Raw genomic sequence first — 19,938 nt, 5'->3', positions numbered from 1 at the left:
AAAATGTTGGACAACTCCATCAAGTTTCCAAGCAACCCGTCGTCCAGCGAGGACGAATTGACTTCCCACCACTCCTCTGAGGAGAATGTCTCCTCCAACGACTGCATGTTGTCTGATTATAGTCCTCCATGGAGCTCTGAGAAGGAGGACCCAGAGGAGGAGGACGAGGACAAGGATGACGCCGACACCGAGCCGACACCGATGACGATGACGACTCCGACTCTGACTCTGATGACTCCAACTCTGACTTCAACTCGCCTCCTCCCAAGCGAGCGAGGCGAGGATCATATTTAGATTAAGTAGTTTATAGTTAGTATAAGTATTTTTAATAGTTTTGGTTAGTTATTATGCTTTCGGACAAGTACAATCATATACTTGTCCAAATTGTATCTAAATGTTAGATATATATATATATATAATGAATCAATGAAAAAAATCTATTCGCGTAGATTTGATCTCTTGAATGCCACCTTTTTTATATGAAATGCAAAGCAAGTTCTTTCCAATACTACTTTCATAATGTGCACGGATTTGATCTCTCGATGAATGTTTTTTTTTTGTTTTTATGTATATATATGAATGGATGAATGAAAATAAAAAACTATCTTGTATGGTTGCGGTTGTTTCCAGGAGAATCTAAAAGCAGTTTAACCGCTGATAATCGCAATATTATAGCGTTAGATTAGCGTGGCGATGGTTGGCTTAATACGAACACTGTCTAACTTATCCCGTGTCGTTCGTTCTCGCTGTTGATCAATCTGGACCGTCTATTTGGGAACAAACCTAGAAGCGCCTGGCCCGTTCCCAACTCCCCTTGGGCCCTGTCGGTGCCTTGGCAGCAGTTCGACCAACTAAAAAACCCCAATACGAATCCATTAGTTCTCCCCACCCGTTCTTGCTTCATCTTCATTCTCCCCACCCGTTGCTTCATCTTCATTTTGACCCATCGCCTATACTTTTGTCCTGCCTCGAGCACCTTGCATTGTCATCGTGGACAACACCCCGTGAAGTTAGATGGATTCGGTCACCCCCTATTTGCATTTGGTTCCAATTGGTTTTAGGTTCGGTATCCGTTTTGTTCATATTAAGAATTTCTTCATTGCAACAGATGTCTTACATCAGAAGAAGCCATTTCAATGCGAGCAGCCTTGCGTTTTGGCAGCTAGGGGTGGCACCAGGACCCCAGATGATGTTGTTTGCTACTTGGAGATGGAGCATTCACCCGGACCGACTATTGATTATTGAAGCTGCTGAAATTTCATTAATTTGGCCATAGTTATTAGTAACATGTGAGGTCGAATTATGAAAACTAGCATTTACATACTATGCTAAATTTATAGGCAGAACCTCTGTTCTATTAGCATATTGTACACCACATAAGAATTGAGAGTAATTGATTGAATAGTTAGTATCACTATAGTCGATTCTGTCATACCATATCATGTTTTGTGGTGAAACCACATATTGTTAACTTTTAGCCAATGAATTAGAATATGATGTTGTATGTTGCTAGTAGCATTAAAACTCGAAGAATCCATAATTGTCATTGGCTCTTGAACATGATATCCAGAATTATGTTATATATGATGAGGACCATTATCAACACAAGTATCTAGTATCATTATGACTAGCAACACCAACATGAGAATTCATAGCACTTGCAAAATAATTATTAGAATCATATGATGTAATTGCTGTTGTACATGTGATCTTGACCACCTTACTTATTTTTACAATAATAAGAGCAACACATTGCAAAATAGCAAGCAAGATCACAGGAGGTCAAAACCAGATGTGGTCAGCCTTTTAGGCCATGCAACGGTGATGGCGAACACAAGAAGATGGATCAAATCAAGAATATGGCTAGGGAAAAAGATTTAGCTATGAAGTAGAGCCAAAGCAATCTCCTTCAGTAGAGCCGCCAAAAAGTATGTTGACGCAAAGATTGGTCACACATCACAAGTGCTAGATCACATGGGTCGCAAACGGACCGAGGCAGCTCGACTATGCAGAAACTGGCCCAGCTGGTTCAAGGAGTCGTCCCAGCCAATTTTCTCGTGTTGAGCCTGAGAAAGCCCTAGGGTAGCGAGGATCGCACTTATATGGTGAAGAACGGCAAGGTTTACGAGCAAACTAGCATATGATAACCAATCGTACTTACATGACGAAGAACGACTAGTTTCTGGGCAAACTAGCAAAGGAACTGTCAAAGCTCAGGCCTAGAGGGACCCTGTCGGGGCAAGAACATTGCTGAGCTACTCTAGGTTGGCCATCAAGTCTAGGGTGCTGTCCTTGGTTATCAGATTAAGCAATGAACAACAACATAAAAGTTCAAAGAGATTAGGGCAAAGAGAGGTAAAGTAAATTATAATTTGGATCGATTGTGTGTGTTGGGCACCTCAATCGGTTGTGCCCTTTATATTTATATAAGGAGGCGATGGTCTTATCCCATAAGGGGTCAAAAATCCTTGCAAAATTCCTTAAAACACAATTTAAATCCAATCTAGGCCTGCCAAAACCGGCTTGGCCGGTTCTAGAATTGGACTCACCAGTTTGTGTAGGTCTAGGGGAGGAAACCTTCCAAAAATCATAATTAATTCGTCCGAACTCTAAATGATGCGAATCATATATGTTTTTTCGGTCACCTCTATGAGAGAAAAATGCAATGGTGCAATCCATTCTCCCATTTGAGAAAGATGCAAAACCAGCTTGCAACCGGCTAGGCTAGTTTTGGTTAGGTCAGCCCCCCTGAAAAGCTATTTTCTTCGTCCACGCTCTAAACGGGAAGTATGATGTTTGACCATCTCGATGATAGAAACACGATGTCATAGTCCGTTATGCACTTTGGATAATTTTAAGTGTCAACACCCGTCGATGCGGGACCCACAGGATACCCCGCAAGGGAGAAAGAAGATCTAATCCAACTAGGATTCTTCCCATATAATCGTAGTAGTAGAACTATTAGGTAATCCTATTAGGAAATCTCATTGTAAACCGACTAGGACTCTGGCCTCCTGACTATATAAAGGAGGGCAGGGCTCCTGAGAGAAGGACAATTGTACAACAAGACACTTGACAATCAATCCAACGCAAAGGCTAAGGCCGACTGGACGTAAGGTTATTACTCGATCTACGATCGAGGGCCTGAACCAGGATAAATCGGCTGTCTCTTGCGTAAATCATCGAGTTCGGCATACACCGAAGCCCGAACATACTGCCCCGGGTACCCCCGTGGCAGGCTATCGGTGGTGAAACATCGATAGCTGGTGCGCCAGGTAGGGGCTTTCGGTGACTTTGCTTCCGAGAGCTCGATGGACCTCGACAACATGATTTTCCCGACGGGATCAACTTTCATCTTCGGCTCATGGATCTGCGAGGTAGACAACAACGGCAAGCTTCAAAGCCATCTCCTCGAAGATCTAGATCATCTAAAAGAAGTTCCTATTCCAACAACTACAACGGATCAGCTCACCAGAAGATTCGCGCAGCTCATAGTATCCGAGTCAAATCGGATTTCACGACCACTCGTATCCGATTCGAATTCAAGCTCCAAGGCGAAGTTTTATCCGAGTGCTTTCAAGAAACCGAGTTCTTTTTCGGCAAGATTCCGGAGCACAACCCAAAACAACTCGGATTACCCCCAGAATTCTCTCAAGAAGTCGAGTTCTTCTCCATTTGGGCTCGACAACATGGCAAAATCCTATCAAGGATAGGTCGAAAGATTTTTCAATCCAAGATTTGGGATATCACTGACAGGAACTCAGGAGGGCCTCGTGCTAACGATAACATCGCAGGACTGTATCATCCACTGGCCGGGTTCCGTTCCTGAAGGTAGCGGAACCCAACTAGTCGGCACAACAACAACAGCTATTTTACCCTACCAAGAAGGAGACTCGATCTACGACACCGAGGCATCCACTAAAGTTATCAGCGACTCCGACAGTATGAAAACTAACGCCAATAACAGAATGACTCATGCGCGAGAAGTGTTCATGGTTCAACGACCGCGGTCACCATTAAATCCCCCGGAAGCACCCAATGTCAGATCATCAGATGAATCAGAATCCAACATATCACCCTTTGCCCAGGGCTACGACGGAGAAACAGATAGTCAGAAACAAGCTAGAGAAAGAAAAAACAAGTTGAAGCAAGGGCGCTAACACCATGCTAGGCAGCGCAGGGAAGCTTGGACCAGATACGAGTCAGAATTGGCTGAGTACGACAAAAGAAAATCATAACGAGAAGTCGAAGGGAGACGCACGGCGAATACGCCTTATGATAAGATTCGAGAAGCATTAGAAGAACTCAGAGCAACTTCGCATCCTGGTGAGAAGTATGAACAGCTCCAGGACTTGCTCCGATCAACAATCCCGAGAATGCATGAAGAGAAAGCTCGATCAAGACTACCCGCCAGATCAACAATCCACCGGCAAGAAGATCCAAATCAAAGGAAATCCGCCTTCGAAAGACTTGGGCCGGGTGGAAGCCATGACGGAGGAAGTAGGAAGGAACATAATCAAGGCCACCGATTTGAACAACTAAGGAAGACTAGGAGCAGGGTTCCTACCCAGACAACCTCGCAAAATTGTTCCCATCAGAACGACAGTTGGCCAGAGGAAGGCGCCGAATTTGAATTCAAAGAAACCAAGGCACACGACAGGTTCCCCTGCTTCGTGAACAGGCTCGCATTGGTGTGATTACCTCACAAATTCAAACCATCTAATCACTCCAAGTATGATGGCAAAACCGAACCAAAGCAATGGCTCAGAATATATTCACAATCGATTGAACTAGCCGGAGGAGACGACGATATCAAAGCCCTTTTCTTCCCCATGGCACTGGAGGCCATGCCCCTCCAATGGTTCGATAAACTAAATCCAGGATCTATCAGAAATTGGGAGGATTTGCAGAGAGCTTTTTGTGAGAATTTCGCAGGAATCATTACACACCCAATCACTCATGCAGAACTAAAAGGACTCAAGCAAAAGGGAGGTGAAAGTCTCAGAAACTATTATCAATGATTCGGCGAACTACGAGCTCAAGTGCATGACATAACCGAACGAGAAGTAATTGAAGCTTTTTCTCACGGAATCATGGCTAGATGGCAATTTCAAGACTTCTGCAAAGAAAATCCGAGAAACAATGAAGAATTCAGACGTACAGTAGAAAAGATGATTACTGCAGAAGAAAAAACACGAGAGAGGTTCCCAGACAGAAGCAACCAAGACAACCCGGACAAGCAAAGTCAACGAAATAGCAGACATCAAGAAAGAAAACGTAGACCAGACAATACTGTGGCAATGGCCGACAAATCAAAGAAGTTTCCCAAACCAAGAAGATATGATGACATTGAAAACATACGTTGCCCATTGCACCCTAGTGGGAGGCACACTATCGGAAATTGCTACACTTTCAATGATCGATACACAAGAAAAGATAGTAAGGAAAACACTAAAGAGGACAATCAGAAGAGAGAAGAAGACAACCACGAGGACAAAGGATTCCAAAAACCTAGGGCAACGGTAGCAGTGATTTTCTCAGGGGCTCCGGATTGCAGAAGCAAACATCAAGAAAAACTAGCACTGCGGACCATTATGACAGCAGAACCGGCTACACCAAGATACCTCAATTGGTCACAGTATCCTATCCAATTTACCAGAGAAGACCAATGGACTAGCGTGGGAAACGCAGGCCATTATCCATTGGTTCTGGATCCGACTATTGCTGGTATGACCGTCACCAAAGTACTAATCGATGGAGGAGCTGGGCTTAACATCATCTTTTCAGAAACTCTAAGGAAAATGGGACTACAACTCGTCGGGATGATTACGCCAACAAGCACACCTTTTTATGGAATAGTACCCGGCAAAGCAGCCATGCCACTCGGACAAATTACTTTACCTGTTACCTTTGGAACTCCTTCAAACTACCGAACAGAGTTTATCAAATTTGAAGTCGCCGACTTCGATTCATCGTATCATGCAATCCTCGGACGTCCAGTACTGGCCAAATTCATGGCAATACCACATTACCCGTACTTACTACTTAAGATGCCAGGACCCAACGGTATCCTTTCCCTTCGAAGCAATTTAAAGCGCGCTTTTGACTGCGACGTTCAGGCGATCCAGATTGCAGCTAAAGCGCAAGCCGACAATGGAAGAAAAGAAATAGCCGCAATCGCTGTAGAAACAAGCCAAGAAGAATTAGAAATACCGGCTAAAAAGCCCAGCATCATCGCACCACCAAAAGAAGCCGACGTCAAGCAAATCGACTTAGGCACAGGCGATACCTCCAAGACAGCAACTATCAGTGCTCACCTCTCGGCAAAATAGGAACTCGCGCTCACCAACTTTCTTCGGGACAACAAAGATATCTTCGCTTGGAAGCCAGCCGACATGCCAGGAGTCCCAAGGGAGTTGGCTGAGCACAGAATTGATGTTAACAAAAGCTCCAAACCTGTAAAACAACAGCTATGACGATTCTCACCCGACAAGAAGGCAGCAATTAAAAAGGAAATAACAAAACTAATGGCAGCCGGATTCATCAAGGAGATCCTACATCCAGATTGGCTAGCAAACCCGGTCCTTGTACAGAAGAAAAACACGGACGAGTGGCATATGTGCGTCGATTACACAGATCTCAACAAACATTGCCCAAAAGATCCATTCGGGCTACCACGCATTGACTAGATAGTTGACTCGACAGTAGGATCTGCGTTATTATCTTTTCTCGATTGCTATTCAGGATATCACCAGATCGCACTAAAAGAAGAAGACCAGAGCAAGACATCTTTCATCACCCTGTTTGGTGCCTACTGCTACAAGACCATGTCGTTTGGACTAAAGAACGCTGGTGCCACGTACCAAAGAGCTATCCAGACTTGTCTTGGGAATCAAATCGGTGAAAATGTGGAGGCATACGTGGACGATGTGGTGGTAAAAACAAAGAACCTAGACACTCTAATTGAAGATTTAAAGCAAACCTTCGAAAACTTGAAGAAATGGAGATGGAAATTGAACCCAAATAAATGTGTATTTGGAGTTCCCTCAGGACAACTACTCGGATTTTTGGTCAGTCAGCCCGGGATCGAAGCCAGCACCAAGCAAATTCGAGCTATAACAGAAATGGGCCCACCTAGAAGTGTCAAAGATGTGCAAAAACTAACAGGATGCATGGCGGCCCTCAACCGTTTCATATCAAGACTCGGCGAAAAAGGGTTACCTTTCTTTAAACTACTAAAGAAAGCAGACAAGTTCGAGTGGACAATAGAGGCCGACAAAGCTTTCAAAAAACTTAAAGAATACCTCACTTCATCACCTATCCTGACACCTCCAAAGAAAGATGAAGATATGATGCTATATATCGCGGCAACTCCTACCGTAATCAGCACAGCAATAGTCATAGAAAGAGAAGAACAAGGGCGCGGGTATAAAGTGCAACGTCCAGTATACTACATCAGCAAAGTACTATCAGAATCCAAAATCCGGTACCTGCATGTACAAAAACTACTCTACGCTCTACTCATTACCTCACGGAAGCTTCGCCACTATTTCGAAAGCCACAAGATTATCGTAGTGACAGATTTTCCACTCAGAGACATCCTACACAATAAAGATGCCACAGGGCGCATATCCAAATGGGTAGTTGAAATTGGAGCTCTTGACATCAATTTCACCCCACGAAATGCAATCAAATCTCAAGCCCTCGCTGATTTCATGGCCGAATGGATAGAGATTCAACAGCCCTTATCAGATACAATCCTCGACCACTAGAAGATGTACTTTGACGGATCACTCAAGCTAGGCGGGGCCGGCGCAGGCGTTCTCCTCATTTCTCCAGAAGGAAAACAACTCAAGTACGTCCTTCAGATATTATGGCAAGCTACAAATAACGAAGCAGAATATGAAGCCCTCATCCACGGGCTACGAGTCGTGATTACCCTCGGAATAAAAAGATTACTCGTATACGGCGATTCAGCAGTGGTCATCAACCAAGTCAACAAAGATTGGGACTGCACCAAAGAAAACATGGGTGCTTATTGTGCTGAAATATGGAAACTTGAAAAACACTTCCAAGGATTAGAAATTTTACACATCCTACGCGATTCCAACATTGCAGCAGATGTCCTTGCCAAGCTCGGATCAGACAGAGCAAAGGTTCCACCCGGCGTATTCATAGAAGAGCTATCAGTTCCCTCTATCAAACAACCCGGTGAAACAACACATGAAATTCAGGCTAAAGGCGTTCAGGTCTTGATAATCAACACTTCATGGACCCAAGTTTTCATCGACTATATCAAAGAAAACAAATTACCAGCAGATAAGGCAGAAGCCACCCAAGTTGTTCGCAGAAGCAAAAACTACGTTCTAGTAGGAGATAAACTTTACAGAAGAGCAGCATCATCAGGAGTACTCCTAAAATGTGTCTCATTTGAAGAAGGTAAAGAGATCCTAGACGAAATACACTCAGGTTGCTGTGGAAATCATGCCGCTTCAAGGACACTGGTTGTCAAAGCATTTCGCACCGGATTCTACTGGCCAACCGCTTTGAAAGACGCAGAAGAGCTTGTCAGAAAATGCAAAGGTTGCCAAATGTTTGCAAGACAAGCCCATGTACCAGCTCACAATCTTATCTGCATCCCACCCGCTTGGCCTTTTTCCTGCTGGGGGCTAGATCAAGTAGGACCCCTGAAAAAAGCAAAAGGCGGCTTCGAGTACATCTTTGTAGCAATCGATAAGTTCACCAAGTGGATTGAATACAAACCACTCGCGAAATACAGCGCAACCAAAGCAGTCGAGTTCATCCAAGACATTATGCACCACTTTGGCATGCCCAATCGAATCATCACAGATCTAGGCTCCACCTTCACAGCTACAGAATTCAAGAGCTGGGCACAAGACTGTGGTTTCAGTATAGACTATGCGTCTGTTGCACATCCAGAAGCCAACGGACATGTAGAAAGGGCTAATGGACTCATACTAGCCGGATTAAAACCAAGGTTATACGAAGAACTAGTGGACTATGGGTCCAAATGGATTGAAGAATTACCGAAAGTAGTATGGGGGCTACGAACTCAAATAAGCAGAGCAACAGGCCACTCACCCTTCTTCCTAGTTTACGGGTCAGAGGCCGTACTACCCGCCGACTTGATCTGGACATCCCCAAAAATAGAACAATATGATGAAGGAGAAGCAGAACACACAAGAAGATTAGAACTCGACAGCTCAGAAGAAGTCAGAATAAACGCTACCCTCCAATCAGCCAGATACCTACAAGGTTTAAGACGGCACTACAACAAGAGTACCCAACCTCGATCACTACAAGTTGGAGACTTAGTGCTAAGAAGGATACACAAGACTGATGGACGACATAAGCTACTCAGTCATTGGGAAGGCCCGTTCATTGTCACAAAAGTCACCGGACCAGGCACATACAAGTTAATAACCGAAGATGGAAAAGAAGTCAGCAATACATGGCACATCAGCCAGCTAAGAAGATTCTACGCGTAAAAACAACTCAAGAAAAAATAGATATGCAAGCCACAAGGGACCTACGTTCACAATCAACGAAAGACAATACTCTTCAACAACATATGTATTAGTTTATACTCATGATCAATAAAGATGATATTCATCCACAGCATGTCTTGTCATGACTTCCAACGAGTTGTTTTCATGAAACAAAAAGCAAAATGGCTGAAAACATGCCTAAGCATTCCGGCCGAGAGCAAAATAGCTAAAAAAACGCTTGAGCCCGCCGATGAGGGTAGCTAAAAGCTAACACCTGAAACAAAAAGCAAAATGGCTGAAAACATGCCTGAGCATTCCGACCGAGAGCAAAATAGCTGAAAAAACGCTTGAGCCCGCCGATGAGGGTAGCTAAAAGCTAACACCCGAAATAAAAAGCAAAATGGCTGAAAACATGCCTGAGCATTCCGGCCGAGAGCAAAATAGCTGAAAAAAACGCTTGAGCCCGTCGATGAGGGTAGCTAAAAGCTAACACCCGAAACAAAAAGCAAAATGGCTGAAAACATGCCTGAGCATTCCGGCCAAGAGCAAAATAGCTGAAAAAACGCTTGAGCCCGCCGATGAGGGTAGCTAAAAGCTAACACCCGAAACAAAAAGCAAAATGGCTGAAAACATGCCTGAGCATCCCGGCTGAGAGCAAAATAGCTGAAAAGACGCTTGAGCCCGCCGATGAGGGTAGCTAAAAGCTAACACCCAAAACAAAAAGCAAAATGGCTGAAAACATGCCTGAGCATCCCGGCCAAGAGCAAAATAGCTGAAAAAACACTTGAACTCGCCGATGAGGGTAGCTAAAAGCTAACAAAAAGCAAATTGGCTGAGTCGACCGAAATTTTAACTTCAAAAGACCCTCCAGCACTTCGTTCCGAAAAGCAAGAGGCTCGGGGGCTACATCCAGATAGGAATACTTTTTCCTCAGAAAAGCACAAGCGCCACTCAAGAAAGCACTCGGATGCCGAAGTTTGTTGAGGCAACATTCTATACCAAGTCGTTTTACATAGCGCAAGCAAAAGGTTGTTAACGCAAAGATCTACATCTAACAAGTCATAGCATGGACAAAGCACTCGACGGATCACAAAGGAGGAAGAAAAGAAAAGTACTCGACAAATCGAGGGGCCTCGTCAGAATAACGCACAGAGTTGTTTTACGGAGCAGAGACGGGAACAAGACAAGGTACTCAGCAAGTCAAGTAACTTCAACCGCACCCAGGCAAAGAATACATCGACAAAAATAAAGAATCTTCATTTAAAAAGAAGTGTAATATTACAAGAGGACGCTCAATTGAGTCAGGCGTTGTCATCAGAAAGGGAAATATCAATATTTAGACTATCTACAACCCTACTGGCTAGATCTTCAACCTCAGGCTCCATCCTTTCAACGGCGTCAAGATATTCTTGGCTTTCAGCTTCTTCTGCTATCTTGGAGAGAGGCACCTCTGGAGCAAGGACCCGGACCTAGGCCAGCACATTCTTGGTACATACTTGGGCACACCTCTTCGCGAACTCTTGGAAACGAGTCGAAATCCGGGGAATGAACTGCGCCCAAGATTGCCGGTCATCCGCTGGAGTCCAGAGGACATCGGCTACTGAACGAAAAGATTTCCACAAAGCATTCCAATTCTCAGTAGCCATCGCTAGCTTCCCGGACAAGCCTTCAATAGTTTTTTGGGCCTGCACAAGATCTTTGTCAGCTCCACGCCTAATCAGCCTAGCAAGGGCGAGTTCTTCCTCAGCATGAGTAATTACCTCCTCAGCTCTATTATGACTAGAACGGACAAGGGCCCTCATTTCATCAATACTCTCCGAGAGCTTCTGCTTCTCAACTCGGAGAGCTAGACAGAACACCCAAGAACAAGTCAGCGGAAAAAGAAGTCAAAATACAAGAAGAAACAGGCAGAACCCACGGCACCTTTGCATTCATTCTTCGCAGACTCCACCGCAGCATCTCTCTGTTTCTCCGTCTCCACTACCCGGGCGTGAAGGGCTTTCTCCTCCTTTTGGTGCATTTGACGCTCCGTCTCCAACTCAGCCCGGAGGAGGTCAAGATTGGCTTTCAGAGCGTCCACCTCCGAAGACAACTTCCTCTCATTTTCAGATGAGAAAAAGAAGCCAGAATGATCACGAGAAAAAGACTGAGCAAAAAGAAGCAAAGAGAAACAAAGCGTAAGGATAGAAGAAAAAACAAGCATGCAAAAGAGGAGCGGCAGTAAAACCTACCTGGAGCTTTTCACCAAAAGAAGTCACGAGGGTCGACAAGCTCCCCCAGGCTACGGTCAGCTCCGATAACCGATGAGTGGCATCGAACTGTTGCACCACGTCACCGGAAAAGGAGGGGCCGCCAGAGACAAGAGAAGGGGAAGGAGAGGCCGGCTGGGGTGAAGGAGGAATGACCAAAGCAACCTCCAGGGAAGCCAGAGCCAAACCCTCAGAAGAACCCAGCGCGACGGCCACAGTTACCTCCGGAGCGACCAAGTCCGCAACTCTGCCAGGTAGCTCTGAAGCCCCCGCGGCGACTTCATCAACACAATGTTGTGAGTCTCGAGGCTCGGAACTCGTTGGCACGGCGAGAGGCAGAGAAGAAGTCGATGAAGAAATTAGAGAAGACAAAACACTGAAAAGTGATAAAAGGAAGCACCAATAAGAACCAGAAGAAGGAAGATAAAAGCCAAAAAGATAAAGCTAGAATCTACTCACCCGACTACTTTTTTCTTCGTGAAGCCAAGAGAAGGCCTCGCAGGGGGAACCACGACGGCGAAGACGTCCCCGCCACCCGGCGACGGGAGCGGGACAGCAGACAACGGAGCCGCGGAAGAAGCCGGGGCTGAAGCCGTGGAAGAAGCCGGGGCTGGAGCCGTAGAAGAAGCTGGGGCTGGAGCCGTAGAAGAACTCCGCACCGAAGGAGCGGTACAGCTCGGGATAGAGGCAACCAAAGAACTCGACACCGGAGCTTCAGAAGAAGTCAGCGCGGGAGCCTCGGAAGAACTCACACCCGACCTCCGATTACTTCAAAAAGTCCAAGACTAAAATTCAAAACAAAGAGGAGAAATTCAATGCAACAAGAATATGAAAAACAACTCACCACCGCATGATGAGGGGGACTTCATCATCCTCTTCTTCCTCAGCCAACGAAACCAGAGCACCCGCTGAAAAGGAGATGAAGAGTACTCGGTTCAAGAGAGAAACATGAAAATAAAAGAACAAAGAGTATTAAATGTGCTCACCTAAGAGCATGCTAGCAACAACTGGAGTACCTGAGGGAGTACTTGGTTTGCGAGGCTTCTTGGAGACAGGCAAGCCAGATGAAGACCCGTCCATTCGCCCCCTCTTCGGGACACTACGAGGACCGCGAGGGACTAGACGAGGAACATACTCTTCATATACATCAACAAATCTGAAAGAAACCCCAGGAAGGGCTATAAAGGTTTGAGACTTACTAATTGTAGAAGTACCAGCTAGACGATCCCTAGTCTCCGCCACGGCAGGAAGAACATCAAGGGGGATCGGATCGACAAAATTCCGCCCAAGCTCCTGCGAAAAAAGATAAAACACCGAGACAAGGAAAAGCTAAGCAAGAACGGATGCAGCAAGAGTACATAAAGAACTCAAATAAAAAAGATAGACAACTCATAGCTGGGGGCGGGTTGATGGCCGAGAACTCAGAGACGGCAGGAGGAATGACGCTTACTCCTTTCAGCATCTTCTGGAGGCGCTCGAGTACCTCCTCATCGAGTCACCGGTCAGCTCAAGAGCTGGGACCATGCGTGAAGGATCCTCGGCCCCAGAATACTCAAAGCCGAGATGTTCCCGCTCTTTCAAGGGCTGAACCCGGCGACGAAGAAAGCTTGAAACAATACCAAAGCCGGTCAATCCCTGCTGTTTCAGCATGCTAATTCTATCAAGGAGTGGCTGGATCGCTTGAATCTCAGCAGGTGACTCAAGCTTCTTGTCCCATCGGTCATTCACCACAGGACCAGATCCGGAGTGAACAACAAGAGAAGGGATCAAATTGGCAGCGTAAAACCACTCGGCACGCCAATCTTTGACAGAATCAACCAGGTCATAATCAAAAAACTTAATTTTGAGACCCTGGTGAAACTGAATCCCGCAACCGCCGAGGGCACTGGTTTCTTCACGGCGGGGTTGAGGTTTCAGACGAAAGAAAAAGCGAAAAAGAGATAGAGAAGGAGGGATCCCAAGGAAGGCTTCACAAAGGTGAACAAAAACAGAAAGATGGAGAACGGCATTGGGGGTTAGATGGTTCAGACTAACCCCGAAATAACCAAGAAACTGATGAAGGAAGGCGGAAGCAGGAAGACAAAGTCCAGCGCAGACAAAGGAAACAAAAAGGACAATCTCACCAGGACCCGGAGCCGGAACCCGATGCTCGCCCGGAACTCTCCATTCAACGATGACTTTGCTTTGGATCAAGCCATCACTAACGAGCTCGCGCAGCTAGTCTTCGCTTGTTGTTGGAGCCGGCCAAACCTTCTGAGCTGCCCTCATGGCCACGAACTCCTGGTTTTCAATCAAAGACAGGGATGACTCCTCGTCCACGAAGGTCGCCTGAGACTTGCTTGCGGTTTTCTTCTTTCCCATGAACTAGCGGAAGCAAAAAAGGCGCTAAGGAAGATGAAGCTAGAATGATGGTGCTCGGGTGATGGCGACAATGACGGCGATGGATTTCTGAGAACTAGGGTTTAAAGGCAAGAGCTGGGCGACAAGGGAAAGGAAGATAAAAGGTCTTTAAATAGATTTCTCAGTGATACAAACGGCCCACAAGGCCCGTTAAACCACAGTGTGGGAACGCAACGGTCCATTTACCGACGCAGCTAAAACGACGGAGGGCATGAATCCTCACAACGGTAAAAACCAACGGGCAGATTTCAGACTTATCCGTCCAACGCCACGGCAGGATTATCAGATTGATACAAGAACAACCCGTCAAACCAAGAAGAAAGAAAGAAGAAAGAAAGAAGAAAGAAAGGGCTACCTCACGAGGAACAAAAGAACCCGGTTATGTAAGAAAGAACTCGGTAGTCTCATGAACGACAGGGATCACAATAGAAAAGTCAAAGACAACTCAGAAGACAAGATTCGTTACATTACAAGCGACTTCAAAAATAGAAGATTACAAATCTTACAAGACCCAACGAACTCAGCACCACGAAAAGCAAAGTAGCAAAGAGAAACACGGACACGACTAGGCTCTGGAACGACTACGTGTCCCAAATTGCTACTCGGAAGGACAAACCGCCATCAGTTACACTGTTTTCTTGAAAGGATGGACGTAGTGCATCCAAGGCGGAAATCGACAGCACGGCAGGGCAACATGGAGCATAGAAGACCAGCAGGCATCTGTCTACCCAAGACCGATGTGATGCTGGATATGGTGTTGATCTGCACCGGACGGTCTCAAGACAGGCGACGAGGATCAACCCAGAACTGCCGGATGAAGGAACGAAGCCCACATCACAAGACTTCCTCCAACTACCACCACATACATCCTGGCACAATGCTGTCGCGGGATCAGCCTACCTCTAATCCCTATCACAAGACTTCCTCCAGCTACGACAAGACACACAGAAACTACAAAACATGCCCGGAGGCTGCTCTACTTCACAAACTACCATGTTCATGACCACCAAGGTTTCAACAGAATATCCAATGAATGAAAACAAGCACTCAGGGACAGTATTTATAGACCAAAGGATCGGTGCACATGGACTAGGAGTACCAACGAAATAGGCCTAACAAAGGACACAGTAAAAAGACAGGACACAATAATGGACGACTCAGGCGAGAGGAAGCAGTACTCGAAGACGGGCATATTCGGAAGAATATACCAGCACAGTACAACCCGTGAACAAAAGGCATTTACACTTAACCACCACCATACAACTACATCTGACAACAGCAAGACTATCAAAGAATACGCCAAAACCACGCATCCGAGTTCTTCCTGAACAAAACAACACGGATATACGCTCGGGGGCTCGGCCAGCATCATAGCTTAAACAACACTGAGCTAGGGAGCTCGGCCTTCATTTTCAACTACTCCCGGAGGCTCGGAACCAAAGACAAAGGACCAAGAATACAAGAAACTCAAGACTACAACGACGACACATCAAGACTCTTCATCCGACTTCTTTTCTAAAGAGAAGAACTCGGAGAAAGCACGGGGCCGTAGGAGACCCTCCAACTTTTGCAAACAAAAGCAAGAGGCTCGAGGGCTACACTCAGTGGGTGCAATTTTTTGACATAAGCTCGGAGGCTGCTTACCGCAAAACTACTCGGATGATGACATAATCCAAGTCTCGGGGACTACTTCAGAACACAAATTTTCAAACAACATAAAGGATCAAGACCCTCCAACTTTTTGTTCCAAATAGCAAGAGGCTCGGGGGCTACACTCAGTGAGTGCGCTTTTTCTTCGAAAAAGCGCACGTCACCAATAGGCTTCCTCAACGCAGACCACTTCAAGACATTACGGCAAAAAGAACCCGGAACAAGCCATGTTCGAGTTCTTTTTGATAAAATTTCAACGAACAATCAGAGCAACTTCAAGATAAGATCCTCCAGCTCCTTGTTCCAAATAGCAAGAGGCTCGGGGCTACAACAAGATGGATGCACTTTTTCTTCAAAAAGCACTCACCACCCAAAAATCCCAAGAAGCGCTACAAGGTTTCACTCCAGAAAACACTCGGATGACATTTTGTTCCTACTCAACAAGACTAGAAGGAGCAGAGCGAGATTTTCAGAGCTCAACCATGAAGTGCTCGGGGGCTTGTCGATGCGGGACCCATAGGATACCCCACAAGGGAGAAAGAAGATCTAATCCAACTAGGATTCTTCCCATATAATCGTAGTAGTAGAACTATTAGGTAATCCTATTAGGAAATCTCATTGTAAACCGACTAGGACTCTGGCCTCCTGACTATATAAAGGAGGGCAGGGCTCCTGAGAGAAGGACAATTGTACAACAAGACACTTGACAATCAATCCAACGCAAAGGCTAAGGCCGACTGGACGTAAGGTTATTACTCAATCTACGATCGAGGGCCTGAACCAGGATAAATCGGCTGTCTCTTGCGTAAACCATCGAGTTCGGCATACGCCGAAGCCCGAACATACTGCCCCGGGTACCCCCGTGGCAGGCTATCGGTGGTGAAACATCGACAACACCCTCCTCAGCCTGGCTCCCAACATATGAAGATTTTGAGTGTTTCTCTCCAAGGCCAGGCTCAACGAGCAATTACTCATATACCAACATTGTTAATGCATGATTAGTATATATTAACTGATATTAATGTATTTTAAATAATTTTTAGGAACAATATGATAAACTAAGAGCAATAAAAATAGTTGCACATAATAAATGTCATGATAATGTTTATTTAGCTCAAGCAATAATAATTTATCTTATGTAATATATCCTTATATGGGCAACCAAACACCACCTTAACTCGGACAAGCATACAAGCAACAGAGACCAAATGTCATGATAGTGTTGTATGCGCTCAGCCTGTCTCTCGGGAGCCTGGCTCCCAGAGACGAGCCAATCACGCCCTTAGTTGATCCACTCGCTTCCATGATGATGTCACCAACAGAGACCAAATTGCTACTCAAAATAAAATTCTATTGGACGAGAGAGACGTGGTACCGTGCTAGAGAGAACGTTAACTAGTCTGGCACATCTTTTAAATAAAATCTCTCACAGCATGCACAGCTCTACGTTTTGACGTTCTTTTGGAGTTTATTACGTCACTGGCGATTTCTTCATCTACGTTGGAGAACGCCCAAGAGAATAGAATTGGGCTTTCTGGGCCGAGAGCTGACGCGAGGCCTGGCAGTCACCTCTGATGCCGCTGCTGGGCTCAAACTGTCTAGGCGAAAGAAAAGGGAATAGCTTCCTTCCATCCGTCACCGAGGTTTGGGGAACCTAGCTTCCTTGCTTGCTGATAAAATCCTCGCCGCCGCCTCAACTCCCCTCGCCATCGCCGCCGCCTCCTCACCTCCCCGCAACGATCGGTTCCTCCGCGCCGCAAGCGTGAACGCCTCCATGTCTACGGCACTCAAGATGCCAGGCACGAGGACAGCATCGATGTGCGTCGCAGCGGAGATGGCGCGGGTCACGCACTCGTTCAAGATCGTCGGCAACGGGCTCCACAAGAACTTCGGCGTCGGAAGGTGCATCCGCTCTGCCCCCTTCTCCGCCGGAGGCCACAATTGGTGCATCCATTACTACCCAGATGGAAACTCCGAGGACGACAAGGACTACGTCTCCATCTTCCTCGAGCTCATGAGTAAAAACACTGAGGCTAGGAGTCTTCTCGAGTTCAGGCTTGTAAACCAGACAACTGGGATCTCAACATCCGTATTCACATGTCAGGCGGTTCACAACGCTACAATCACAACCTGGGGTAGAAAAAAGTTCATGAAGAAGGACGACCTGGAAACGTTGGGATACCTCAAGGACGAGTGTCTCGAGATCGAGTGCGATCTCACCGTTATCAAGTGGGACGACATTGATCTGCCACCGTCAGATCTGCAGGATAATCTTGGCAAACTGCTGGAGTCTGGGGAGGGGATGGATGTGACCTTCAAGGTTAAAAACGAGCTTTTCAGAGCCCACAAAATTGTGCTAAAGATGAGGTCGCCTGTCTTCAATGCTGAGCTTACGAGGGACAAGAGAAAGCGGAGCATAATAGTTGAAGATATGGAGCCTCCTGTTTTCAATGCATTGCTTCGCTTCATCTACACTGATTCTTTGCCCTCTATGGGTGATCTTGATGGCAATGAGAATGATGAAATCGTGAGACATTTGCTTGTGGCTGCAAATAGGTATGGATTGGTAAGGATGAAGTTGATGTGTGAGAGCATCCTTTGCAACAGGCTTGCTGTTCAGGACGTGGCTGCTACTCTAGCTGCAGCTGATCAGTGTCGCTGCTACAAGCTCAAAGATGCTTGCATTCAATTTATCAACTCTTCTAATAGAATGGATGATGTGGCAACAAGCCAAGGTTTCGAGGACCTCAAAAAGTCATGCCCTGCCCTCATTACAGAGATATGTGAGAAAGCAGCAATGCCTCACAAGCAAGATTTAGTTTGCATTGTTCTTGCAAGGTAACTTCTGAATTAGTTTGGTAAATAAATATCAACCTGAACTGTTAGATTTTATATTAAAGATTTCTGAGTTTGTCCCAGGAAAGATTACAGTGGGAGGGTATGTTATTTTGAAATGTATGGATCCACGGTAATGTTGCTCACTAATGTCCATATAATCATTTTGAACTTATGTGCGTCCAGAGATCAACCACACACATAAGTCGACAAATTATGAAAAGTACCATCACAAATGTTTATTACATCACGAATATTATCACACATAGTCTTCACATAAATATAGCGGAAATATAAAGATAATTCTCTCGCGGAAGCTCCATAGCACAGGGACGTCAACTAGTTGACCACAAGACTATAATCCTTAGGAAAGTCATCGTTACCATAGCAATCTGTTACCCATCCGGGATTTTTGTTCAAATACTGAAAATAAATAAGCGTAAGTACATGTCATATTCAACAAGTGTAAAATGGGATTCATAAGGCTCAAAAGGCTTGACACAGGTTTAACAGTATTTAGCTTTTAGTTGTCACAATTTTAGTATATGAATAGCATCAAGTTGTCATATTCATATAGTAAACACATGATCAGTGTAAACATGATTAATGAATAGCATAAACAAATAATTAATAGTGATCATCTATTCCATAAGGGTTCAAAGGCCGCTCGTGACCGTGAGCATGGCTGATATACCAGTTTTACACTCTGCACAGGTTGTACACTTTCACTGTGAGTCGTGTTTTCCACTTGTTCGGGGTTTGCAAGTTCCCAAAACACTACCAAAGTGAGCAGGGAGGGTACACTATAAAGCCTTTCAAAGGTTCATCTAACAAGTTAGGGCCGCTAGGTTTCTGTGCCCTGCAAATGTAGGGCTCCCCTTCCCGATGGCACATTCTGCGCAGGCTATACACACAAGGACAGAGGCTGCACTACACCCAACCCAAAACACACCCCATTTGCGCCTTTCGGTAACCTATAACAAGTTAGAAAAGGTCCTTGTACTGAGCTAAAGCCAGAGTCATGTGGCCCTCACAGTTGCACTGTAAGTCCCGGGTGATAACTTACAGATAAGTCCTTAAGAAAAGCAATCTGAAGCATTTAGAAAGTAGTTAAATACTCCAACCCCTTTTATCAAGTTGCTAAAAAGTCATATTTTATGTTTGTTGCATATAACATTAGTCAAGTTAGAAGATCATGGTTTTGTAGAGCACTAGCAATAGCTACCCAATACGTATCCCATAGGTGACAAGGTATGAGTACAATTCTAGAAAATCCTTATCAAGGGGACACATGC

General features: G+C 45.5%; 1 protein-coding gene across 1 annotated transcript; it reads left to right on the top strand.

Moving 5' to 3' along the window:
- The first annotated feature begins 17,482 nt into the window (after positions 1-17,482).
- LOC136471898 (BTB/POZ and MATH domain-containing protein 1-like) lies at positions 17,483-18,675 on the top strand. The gene has a single exon (XM_066469649.1). It carries the CDS (start codon positions 17,583-17,585, stop codon positions 18,648-18,650), a length of 1,068 nt encoding a protein of 355 aa, XP_066325746.1. The 5' UTR covers positions 17,483-17,582; the 3' UTR covers positions 18,651-18,675.
- Positions 18,676-19,938: the final 1,263 nt, after the last annotated feature.

Source organism: Miscanthus floridulus, chromosome 8 (assembly GCF_019320115.1).
Source record: "Miscanthus floridulus cultivar M001 chromosome 8, ASM1932011v1, whole genome shotgun sequence".
Classification (NCBI taxonomy): Eukaryota; Viridiplantae; Streptophyta; class Magnoliopsida; order Poales; family Poaceae; genus Miscanthus; species Miscanthus floridulus.
This window is presented reverse-complemented; position numbering and strand designations above follow the sequence as displayed.

What these genes read in the sequence shown, in the direction of transcription:
- LOC136471898 (XM_066469649.1), top strand. Translation starts at nt 17,583, where the DNA reads ATGTCTACGGCACTCAAGATGCCAGGCACGAGGACAGCATCGATGTGC.